This window comes from Garra rufa, chromosome 24, assembly GCF_049309525.1.
Source record: "Garra rufa chromosome 24, GarRuf1.0, whole genome shotgun sequence".
Lineage (NCBI taxonomy): Eukaryota > Metazoa > Chordata > Actinopteri > Cypriniformes > Cyprinidae > Garra > Garra rufa.
The window spans coordinates 19,161,148-19,173,828 of record NC_133384.1 but is presented as its reverse complement, the minus strand read 5'-3'; the positions used below and the strand labels follow the sequence as shown (position 1 = coordinate 19,173,828).

Sequence of the window (12,681 nt, the reverse complement as noted above, 5' to 3'; positions counted from 1 at the left end):
AGCACACCCAAGAAAAATATAACAAATGAATAAAACAGAAAATATTATTATTATTATTATTATTATTATTATTATTATTATTATTATTATTATTATTACACCTAATTAATAATTTTGCTAGAAAGCAGACTCAAGAAAAACATAAAAAAATAATAAAACAGATTATTATTAATATTATTATTACACTTAATTAATGATTTGGCTACAAAACACACTGAAGAAAAACAAAGAAAATTAACAAAACAGATTATTATTATTATTATTATTATTATTATTATTATTATTATTATTATTATTATATGTAACAGTATTATTATTAAACCTAATTAATGATTTGGTTAGAAAACACACTAAAAAAATATATATAAAAAGGAATACAAAATATCTTCAAAATCTTCTTAAAATCTCATTAATAATTTAGTTCAAGCACACTTCAGAAAATAATAATAATAATAATAATAATAATAATAATAATAATAATAATAATTAATAATTAATAATTAATAATAATAATAATAATAATAATAATAATAATAATAATAATAATAAACCTAAAAGGTATGTTTACATATTTATCACATCAGCAATATTAGCCATGGTTGTTTTGCACTCAACACCTAAGTCATAATTTTCTTTTTCTATTTTCTTTTCCCTTTCAGTGAATTTAAAAGCAGGATAACCAGGTAGACCAGTTCATTCAGAGGGTAGGCAATCAACAAAAGAATAAAGAGAATAATACATAAACCACAAAGAATGATCTCCCACAGTGAAAGATAATGCATTTCTAATGATCAAGCTCTCTTTGTGTTGAGTTATAAAGCTCTCTTGAAGCAAAGAGCAACAGTACAGTTCACTCACAACTCTGTTTCCTTTAAAAAAAGTTTTCGTCAAGTACTGAATTGTAAGTATACAAGACTGAAAAGGCAAACTATATATATGTATGTATTTAACATGTTCACAAGACCAAACAAAGATATTACCAAATAGAAAATGTCATACTCATGAATCTGGGCGGCGTAGCACTCCATCTCTTTCACAACAGTGGTGAGTTTGGTTAGAAGTTTGTGGTAGGCATCCAGGATGAGCAGGTCGTCTTCCCGGAGCAGGAAACGCAGACCGTGACCTTCTGCCCTGCTCAGACTGTGTCCTGATGGGGCGGCCATGCTGGTGATACTATGCTGGACGTAAACCATTGGATTCAGCTTGCCTGAAATCACAACAGACATGAACTTAAACCTGATTTTTATTTCATAGATGTTATTAAACTGGCCTCTGCTTGTAGATTAAAGGAGTAGTTCACTTTCAGAACAAAAATTTACAGATAATGTACTCAACCCTTTGTCATCCAAGATGTGCATGTCTTTCTTTCTTCCGTCGTAAGGAAATTATATTTTTTGAGGAAAACATTCCAGGATTTCTCTCCATACAATGCACTTCTATGGTGCCCCCAAGTTTGAACTTCCAAAATGCAGCTTGAAAGGGCCCAAACGATCACAGCCGAGGAAAGAAGGGTCTTATTAAATGTTTTTAGAAAATAACCAACCGTTTTGCTAGACAAGACCCTTCTTCCTTGGATGGGATCATTTAGAGCACTTTGAAGCTGCATTTTGGAAGTTCAAACTCGGGGGCACCATAGAAGTCCATTATATGGAGAGAAAACCTAAAATGTTATCCTCAAAAAACAATTTCTTTACGACTAAAGAAAGAAAGACATGAACACCTTGGGTGACAAGGGGGGTGAGTACATTATCTGTAAATTTTTGTTCTGAAAGTGAACTACTCATTTGAATGTAGGAATCAATTTTTACTCACCTTGTTCTGAATTGCGGCCTCCTTTCTCCAGAGTGTTTTTCCTGTTGTCCAGCTGAACTCCGAAGGCACTTCCAAGGGAAGTAGTTGTCTTGGGATAAGACACCTCCATTACGTTGATGTGACAGTTGGTGGGGCAAAAGTCACTGCTGTGTAGAGGGGAAACCTTGGTCTTTGCCTGCTTGAACGTGGGCCAGGCCCTGTTCTTCAAAACCCGTGAAAACTGAAAAAAAAAGACGGATTAGTCTAAGATGTGGTAAATATTTGTGTGAATATGAGCAAGAGCTTATTGGTTTTTCCTATGTAAATCACCTAAACCTGCACTACTATACCCAAAACAACTCAACACTGTTGTTTCAACCAACCTGGCTTTATAGTAAGAGTTAGCCGTGGGATCTTTGGATCGAGTCTGGTATGCTAACAGCGAAGTCCATTACAGTTCAGTACTTTCCCATCAAGATCTACTGCAGTTTAATTTTCAGATTAAATTGTGAACACTAAAAAGTGTTTTGACCACACAAACAGACTCCAATTAACATCTTCAATCACCTGATGATGTTCTTGGTGTGTTTAGCAGTAAACCAGTCTATGATTGTTTAAGGTCTTAAAGGGGTCATCAGATGCCCATTTTCCACAAGTTGATATGATTTTTTAGGGTCTTAATGAGAAGTCTATAACATCCTTTGGTCAGAAGGAAAAATTATGCATTAAGAGCCGGAGGGTGGGGGGTGGGGGGTGAAAACTTTTGAACCGATTGAAGATGTGTAAATTTTTCTTACTTTGCCTAAATATCTTTCTTTTGTTTCATTTAGTACTGCCCTTCAGAAGCTACAGAAGATACTTACGTGGTTCCCAGAAGACAAAATAAGTTAAATTTACCCTGATCTTCAAATTCAAAAGTTTTCACCCCCCGGCTCTTAATGCATCGTGTTTCCTTTTGAAGCATCAGTGAGCGTTTGAACCTTCTGTAATAGTTGCATATGAGTCCTTCAGTTGTCCTCAGTGTGAAAAGATGGATCTTGAAAATCATACACTCATTGTTGGAAAGGGTTCAAATACACAAAAATGCTGAAAAACCAAAGAGTTTGTGGGACCTGAAGGATTTTTTTGAAGAACAGCAGGCCAGTTTAACTGTTCAGGACAAACAAGGAACTCATGAACAACTATCACTAAAAAACACCTCAAGCATATGAAAACTTCTGAATGGGGTCATTTTTATAAATTCCACCTTTATTTTTTGTTGTGGACTATATGTAAATGTCTTATTCAGGTCAGTACTAAATAAAAAATAACACGCATTTTGTATGATCCCTCTTATTTTGGTAAAATAATTATCATTTTGCAGATTCTGCAAGGTGTATGTAAACTTTTGACCTCAACTGTATCTTGTTTAAACTGCAGAAAGACATCAGTACATAATATTTTTCAAGTTCAAGTCCACCGACGTTAATCTACTCTCCTGTTTGGCTGATTCAGAGTTATGATTCATCAGATCGCCTGCCAGTCAAACTCCCAGCGAAGGGTCAATTGCTGAGAAATCGCAAAATTTGTGAGTAAATACTGAACTGAGAGATCAGCTACTTAACTAAATCAGTTGAACATAAATGTTATCATGCTAGATGAACAGATAGACCAAGTAAACATCAGCTTGACCAGGTTAGGAGACCTTATTAAGCCAGATAAGACTGGACATGGAACAAGGGCTATTCAGCATATCATTCATCGGTTTGCACCCTCATTCACTGTTTTCCAGGAGAACTGTTCTTCTTCCACATGTAGAAAATCAATCATATAGGGGCCATTTATTTGCAAAGCGAGACTGTTCAAGAATAGATCCATACTGCACCTGAAATTCTAACTGTTTTAAACGGTTTGCGTTCAAAGTCACTGCTTCAGGCACAGGAGCATGTAATTGAATCTGATAGGCTGACAAGTTCCCCTTGAGCAGGGATTTGAACCTTGCCCTTTTCCAGTAATGATATAATGATTCTAAGGTTGTAATCATAAATGACTTCGGTCACGGACTACACTGGACGGGTTACAGCTGCACTGGACATGTAGCCTCCCCTCAGACCGGACTTCCCACATTCCTGGCTAGCTTTGACAAACGGGGAGCTTCGGTGTCCGGGGTCTGGACCCTGCCAGACCTCTCACGGGGCCCTAGTGAGAACGCAACAGAAGGGAAATTATGCAATGGGACGGGATGTGCAGAGCTATTTATAGCTGGTGAAGCAACAGCTAATTAATCCAGTGCTGAGTGGGATGTTGAATCAGATCACAGGGAAAAACAAGGGAAACTGTCAGATGCTTGTGGACATATTTTCCTTTTCTTGCTCCAAATAAGAGCAGCTGATGGAAATTAAAAATGACATTTTGCACAAGCCTATTTCCCTTGGTACTGGTGGACTTGCATATTTCATCAATCGAGGCCAGCTGGTGTTAAAAAGGACAGGGTGGGGTGGTTTCCTGTTCGGTAACCTAAATAGAAGTGCTACAAGTCAAGCAAAGTTTTCTTAGCTGCAGCCATCTAAAGGCCACCGACCAGAGAAATTTATCAAGACTTAAGATCAAACTTTCTAAAAACACCAGCATATGGCATATAGTTTGGATGTGGGTGCGCAGGTGTCTTTTGTAACTAGGATTGCCAGCAAGATTTAGTCGACACGCTTAATCAGAAGAGAGAGAAAAAAACAGGTAAAATGCCATTTTTTCAGCGACAGCTTTAAAAACTGCTAAAATTTAATCAAAATTCAACCAAAAATGAAAATTATGTTAATGTACCATAACTTAATATGCACAGAATTTTCTGTGAATTATGGTTTTAGTTTTAGTCTATTCCTCACACAAATTTTACTATATAAAACAATAAAACAACTATAATAATAATAATTTTTAAAATAGCTAAATAATAATAACCCAAAATATAATATAGTAAATATTAATTACATAATATTGCAAACATTATAAAAAGCAATTATAAAAAAATATAATAGTAATTATAATGAGAAGTAATTAATAAAAAAAATAGTTAATAATAAAAATAAGTAAAATATAAATATAATCTAAAAATAAAATATGAAATAAATAAAAATTAGCTAAAATGAATAGTTATATTAATACTAATAGTGCTATTAAATACATAATATTGTAAACATTATAAAACCAATAATAATAATATTTATAATGATATTAAATATGAAAAATAGGCAAATAATATTAATAATAATTATAATGGGTATGAAAAATACCAAAAATATAATATAGAAAATATAAAATAATTAATACTGTTAAAAAATTAAAAGAAGAAAAGTAGATAATTAATAAATAAAATAAGTAATAGGTAGAAAACACTAAGTTAAATATAAATAAAATATGGAAAATATAGTAAGTATTAAATACATAATATTGTAAACATTATAAAACCAATAATAATAATAATAATAATTAGTATAAAAAATAGCAAAATAATAATAAATATGAAAAATAGCAAAATAACAATAATTATGAAAAACAGCAAAATAATAATAATAACAAAAAAATAAAATAGTAAATATTAAATACATAATATTGTACAATTATAAAAACAATTATAAAAATATTAATCAATCAATCAACCAATCAATCAATCAATCAATAAAATGAATAATTCAACCAAAAATAGTGTTAATGTACCATAACTAAATATGCACAGAATACATTTTCTGTGAATGACGGTTTTAGTTTTGGTATATTCCTCACAGAAATTTAAAAACAAAAATAAGAATAAGAATAATAAGAACAATAACAACAACACCAATAATAATAATAATAATAATAATAAACAAAAATATAGTATAGTAAATATTAAATAAATAATACTGTAAACATTATAAAACCAATGATAAAAATATATAAGAAGAAAAAGAAAAGTAGAAAATAAGTAAAAAAAAAACAATAGTAAGAAAATAATTATTATTTAAGTCGAAAATAATAAGTTAAATATAAATAAAATATGGAAATAAAATATTAAATAAATAAAACTGTATAATAATAATAACAATAAAAATATTGACTTTTATATTTTATGTATGATTTGGTTTACTGTCATTATTTTTCATTATTTTAAGATGATTTGGTTTGGAATGTTAGGAGTTTGATAGCATTTGCCCCCATTTACACTAAATGTAAAATACATGAGTGAATGCTGACATTATTTTCACTTTTAGGTGCACAGAATTGCTTTTTTAAATTATGTATTTTCCCTATTTTTAAACTTTTTTTAAACTGCCTTTACATTTTGCTAAAAATACACAGCGCAGTTGTGCCTTTGCAAATGCCAGGACTCAAAGTTTTTCCTTAGCTATGCTGATCCACCTCCCAGACCGGCACTAACCAGCCCAGACCTGTTTTTCAGTCTATAAGAAGAAGTGTTTCCCACAATGCTTGCTGACCTTCCTGTAATTGGTGATTCTTCGATTGATATGCTCCAGTCTCTCGCCGCACATGGCGCTGAATCTGGTCTGCAGGTCCTCAGAGATGAGCTCTGTGCTGGAGCTCAGTCGACTGCAAGTCTGCACCAACTGCTCATCGTTCCTGGCCAACGCTTCTAAAATCTGACAAACCACACAAAGAAAGACATAGACCATGAGTCCTGGCAGAAAAAAGGGCTCTGGTCGTATACCAGATGTGCTTTCCGCAGTTTCTCCGTCAGTAATACGGATAAAGTGAGCAAAACTGCCGGAGGTCAAGTGAGTTAGGAACACTACATGCATTTCCCAAAACAGATACACAGAACTTTGTTGTTCCCTTGTGGTTATTTCAGGGGTGTGCTGCATCCAACCCTTATTTCCTTAATAGCTGTACGACTGTAAAAACATATTACTTTACACTAAAACAAGACTAGATGTCCTATGACGCAATATAGGAGAGTTTTATACAGTTGGGGCCATTTGTGTTCCATCACGGTACGCAGGAATTATGAGTTCCCAGTTCATTTGCAATAAGAAGCTTTTGTAACTGGTATATACAGTATATAAGCAAAGGCGGATGTGAAAATAAATCTGCATCATTATCTTTTTGATCTTTCATTCAAAAAATTCTAAATTCTAACCTTTCATTAAAGTAAATAATTGAAAGTGGGGGGAAACTCACATTATGAAATGTTTTTCCCTGCAAGTTGGCCAAAAGTATTGGCACCCCTAGAAATTCATACGAGTAAAAAATCTCTGAAGTATATTGCCATTTATATTTTCATTTTTTCAGCACACCAGTGTGACTAGCAGCATGAAATTGTCCAGCCATGACTTCCTGTTCGCTTGTCATCCAAGATGGTCATGTCTTTCTTTCTTCAGTCGTAAAGAAATTATGTTTTTTGAGGAAAACATTTTAGGATTTCTCTCCATATAGTGGACTTCTATGTGCCCCCGAGTTTGAACTCCCAAAATGCAGTTTAAATGCAGCTTCAAAGGGCTCTAAATGATCCCAGCCGAGGAAGAAGGGTCTTATCCAGTAAAACGACTGGTAATTATCTAAAATAATTTACAATTCCTATACTTTTTAACCTCAATTACTGGTCTTATCTAGCTCTGTATGAACTCTGTGTATTCCGGTTCAAGACAGTTAGGGTAGGTAAAAAAAAAACTCCCATCTCATTTTGTCCTCCAACTTCACAATCATCCTATATCGCTGCAGAAGTACCAACCCAGTGTTTAGAAAGTGAACCAGCAAAGAAGGTCAAACGCAAACAAAAAAAAGGTAAAACAGTGAAGTAGGGTTATTTTAAATTTGGAGGAGAAAATGAGATGGCAAGATAGACAAGGCAAGCATCTGAGGTTTAAAAAGTATATAAATTGTAATTGTTTTAAAAAAAAATAACTGATATTTTTGCTAGATAAAACCCTACTTCCTTGGCTGGGATCGTTTAGAGCCCTTTGAAGCTGCATTTAAACTGCATTTTGGAAGTTGAAACTCAGTGGCACCTGAGCAGTCCATTATGTGGAGATAAATTCTGAAATGTTTTCCCTTAAAAAACATAACTTCTTTACAACTGAAGAAAGAAAGACATGAACATCTTGGCCAAGAGGGTGAGTACATTTTCTGTACATTTTTATTCTGGAAGTGAACTACTCCTTTAATCATCAGAATATAGTTCTGATGTGCAGAACAAGATTGTTGAGCTTCTCAAAACAGAAAGCGGCTGTAAGAAAAGAGCTAATGCATTGAAAATCCCCATTTCCACCTTTAAGACAATGTTTAAGAAGTTCCAATAAACTAAAGATGTTACAAATCTGCCTGAAAGAGGATGTGCGTCTATATAGTCCTAATGCATGGTGAGGAAGAGTGTTTGAGTGTCCACAGACTCCCCAAGGATCACAGCTGGAGAACTGCAAAGATTAGTTGAGTCTTGGGGTCAGAAAGCATAAAAGAAATATCAAACAGCCCTACATAACCACATGTTGTTCAAGTAAAAATCTTTCTTCTTTCTCCAAAAACAAACTCCAGCATATTGAGTCGTCAGACACGAGTGGAACTTCAACCAGGACTGGCTTCTATGGTCAGATGAAACTAAAAAAAAGAGTTTTTGGCAGCAAACCAACCAGATAAAAAGTACCCCATGTCCATGGTAAAATGTACCGCTGGATCTTAAATGTTGTGGGCCTATTTTCTGCCAGAGGTCCTGGTCATCTTTTTCAGATACAGTGGTTTTTCAGCATTTATGTGTATTTAAACCCTTTTCAACAATGCCTGTATGATTTTGAGATCCATTCTTAAGACACTGAGGACAACCGAGGAACTCATATGCGACTATTACAGAAGGTTCAAACGCTCACTGATGCTCCAGAAGGAAACATGAGGCATTAAGAGCTGGGGGGGGGGTGTGAAAACTTTTGTAAATTTGAAAATCAGGGTAAATTTGACTTATTTTGTCTTCTGGGAAACATGTAAGTATCTTCTGTAGCTTCTGAAGGGCCTTACTAAATAGAAAAAATATGATATTTAGACAAAATAAGAAAAATGTACACATTTTTAATTCTGTTCAAAAATTTACACAACCCTGGCTCTTAATCCATCATTTTCTGGAGCATCAGTGAGCATTTGAACCTTCTGTGATAGTTGCATATGAGTCCCTCAGTTGTCCTCAGTGTGAAAAGATGGATCTCAAAACCATACAGTCATTGTTGGAAAGGGTTCAAATACACAAAAAAGCTGAAAAACCAAATAATTTGTGGGACCTAAAGGATTTTTCGGTTAAATACACTGCTAGATCTTTAATTTTGTGGGCCTAATTTTCTGCCGGAGGATATATGGCATTATGGATTCTATCAAATACCAACAGATCTAAACCTGAACTGTTAGAAATGCTATAATGGGCAACAGGACAATGATCCAAAACAAACATCAAAATCAACACTAAAAAAAGATAAACATTGCAGATTTATTTTCACAGCCACCTTTGTATTTACGAAGGGTGCCAGTATTAATGGAGGGCACTGTATATCCACCTTTTTCTTCGTGTAAGAATGGGCACAGATATTTGTAAATTTTATGGGTCTGGCTTACGGTCTCATCCGCATCCAACTATTTTTAGCTGAACAAAACAGCCCATTTTGCTGCTTGATATTGCACATTAGTGTCTTACCATATTATTTGAATGTATTATCTTAATTATCAACACAACAGTTTTACCGTTTACTGCACGTTGTTATTCTTATTACTCTATAGCGGCTTATGAACCAGAAGTCTTAGCTACAGGCTTATTTCACACTGAGGAAAAAAAAAAAATTACCAAAATTACCAAAAAGTTTTTTTCCTCAAATAAACAGTAATATTTAATGAATATATAATAAAATTATCCTTTACACGCAAATACAATTTTTACCACTGTCTACGCAACCAAGAATAGTAGGGCAATAAAAAATTAATATTACACACATTGTGATTTAGAAGCGAGTTAGAAGCCTCTGCCTGTGAGACTGCGGAGGAGAGGAGAAATTTAAGAGCACACTGTGACCATAACAATTGCATGTAATCTGCCTAACAGCACTGAAATATGAAAAATCATCTGAGGAGAGTTTTCTCAGAGGAAGTGCAGACCTACCCAAGCAGATGTTAGCAATAAGGCAGAAATTGCTGGCAGTTAAGGGAATTAAAAACAAAAGAGAGTCTTAATATGTAGAACATGTCAATACATCAGAGTCCCATTAGCGTGTGTTTCTGAGACGTCACTCTTGAGCGGCGATGCCCCCCTGCTTGGCAAAAGAACGCCGAACAGTCCTGACAGCAGTTGGTTCCATTAACGGAGATTGTAAATCACAGAAATCCATTTTTAGGGAAACGAAATATGGCGTTCATTTGTAAACAAGTTTGATAAACATCTATTCAGGGTGAAATCACACACTGCAGGATGCTGCATTATATTCAAGCTAACGTTAATAATCAAAAACAGATATCACACTTCGCATAACTGTATCGCTTTTTCTCACGCTCCCTTGCTGACGCAAAAAAAGGAGAGATGTGCGCATGAAACCTGCAGCACTTGCACAACTTGGAGGACTAAATACAAAAACATCCACCAACCACAATCAAGAATTCTGTGATAATAAACCTGACGATTAAGGCCCTTTGGTTTCAGCAATGTGTATAATGCAAACGGAATCGCAGAATCCAGTCATAAAAACTGAACTTACTGTATAGAATTTTTTTCACAATGTGTCATCACTCTACAATATTGGTGGCACTGAATGTAAACAATGCCACTGAACCAAATGAAACTCACATATTTTGCCAATTATTGCTGCTGAAAATGTCCAAACTGAACAAGGATTTCTAGCGCAAGAATCTTGACAACATTCGCATTTGTTCTTATCATTTCCGGTCAGATAGGTGAAATATTAGGCTAATATCCTAATTAATACTGCTCGTATGTTTAGTTTGTCAAAATATTGCACCTTTTCCTGCTTACTACGTCCTTCTCTATTTGATTTACAATTTGGAAAAATAAAATGGATTTCATAGGACCTTAAAACATTTTTTTTGCGTAAAAATGTTTAATAAATTGCTTTCAAATTGTTTTCATGCTGTTAAATAATGATAAAAAAATGATTTCAATTAATAAACTGAAAAATTAGAACGGGAAAAAAATGAAATCCAGAAAAATTCAAATGGAAAAAAAAAATGGAATTTGGGTAAAAACAAAACTGATTTCATAGCACTTTAAAAATCTTAATTTGTTACGTTTCAACAAATTGTTGTTAAATTGTGTAAGTTTCATGATTTCGGTTAATTACACATGCTTTTTTATTGATATTTTTTATTGAACTATTATAACAGAGTCTAGAAAAATTAAAACAGAAAAAAACGGAATCCAGAAAAATTAAAATAGAAAAAAATCTTTTTTTTTTAATAAACTGCTGTTAAATTGTGTAAGTTTAATGATTTCAATTAATAAACATGCGTTTGATTGATATTAAAAAAAATGTAACCGTTAAAACAGTCTTGAAAATTAACAGAAAAAAAGCAGAATCAGAAAAATTTAAATAGAAAAAAAAAATTGAATTAAAATTGAAAAAATAAAACTGATTTTACAGGACCTTAAAAATCTAACTTTTGGTAATTTTTTTAATAAACTGCTGTTAAATTGTGTAGGTTTCATGATTTCAATTAATTAGACATGCTTTTTGACATATATTTTTAAGTCAACCATTAAAACAGAGTCTAGAAGGATTTAAACAAAACAAAACAAAAAGTATAAGTGGTATACAAAAAAAATTTTTTTAGAGAAAATAGGGCCCTAGACGATACTTGATTGCCGAATGGATAAAGAAAATATAGTCCAAAAGGTTTAGGATCAGTAAGACTTTTTCTTTTTTTTTTTCTTTTTTTTTTTTTGTAAAAGAAATATTACTTTTCTTAACCAAGGAAGCATTAAATCAATCAAACGTGACCGTATAAACATTTATAATGATATAAAAAAAAATCTATTTCAAATAAATGCTGTTCTTTATAAAATAAACAACAGTTTAAAAAGCAAAAAAAAATATATATATATATTAAGCAGCACACCTGTTTTACACAAATAAGCAAATTAGAATGATATTGAAGACTGGAGTAATGATGCAGAAAATTTAGCTTTTCCCTCACAGGAATAAAATACATATTGAAATATATTAAAATAAAAACGAATATTTCACGATATTACTGTTCATACTGTATTTTTGACCAAATACATGCAGCCTTGATGACTAAGCATAAAATACTTTTTTAAAAAAACATGAAAAATATATAGTTTTATTGTTTAACTAATATTGCACACAGCATCGTTGTTTTTCAGTAAACGTCTGTTTATAAATTTCTAGCTGTTATAAAGTTGCATTATAGATTTTTAGGATGTTTGATAATATATTTAATAAATATTTTGCTAAAAAAATAATTCTATATGTAGAGGAGTCAAATGAAAATGTTGTCAGAGTCAAAAAGCAGGAAAAATACTTTTGTAAGAGCAATAGTTTCACCCGAGTCATTTATGTCTCTTCCCTTCCTCCGTCTCCACACAGCGACAAGCTCTGTAATTTAAAGTGTTTATCCTTTTATTCCACAGCAGGGGGTCGTAAAGACCACTTTCATTTGTCACACACACTTGGTTTAATATACTCTGCTGTCAGCTTGTATCAGTGGTTCTGTGTTACATGTGAACTGTGAAGAGGCCCTTACAAATGTACAAGACAATCGCTGTCGTCTCCTCTACTTCTGTATGTATTAATTCACAGTTGTGTGTCTGTGGGATGACTGTGACTCTACCTTGGCCGTGAGGCTGAAAAAGCCTTTCGGTTCCACCATTTTCTCCAAGACGTGACACTTCATCCCAGCCGTGCTGTCATACTCGTACATGACGCC

General features: G+C 33.2%; 1 protein-coding gene across 1 annotated transcript in view; it reads right to left on the bottom strand.

The window, feature by feature from the left end:
- The window catches only part of prex2 (phosphatidylinositol-3,4,5-trisphosphate-dependent Rac exchange factor 2), a 157,154-nt gene that overhangs the window by 73,061 nt on the left and 71,412 nt on the right, over nucleotides 1-12,681 (bottom strand). Inside the window, 4 exon segments of the mRNA XM_073830561.1 lie at nucleotides 1,000-1,207; nucleotides 1,813-2,032; nucleotides 6,240-6,401; nucleotides 12,586-12,681. Coding sequence (XP_073686662.1) covers nucleotides 1,000-1,207; nucleotides 1,813-2,032; nucleotides 6,240-6,401; nucleotides 12,586-12,681 — 686 coding nt within the window.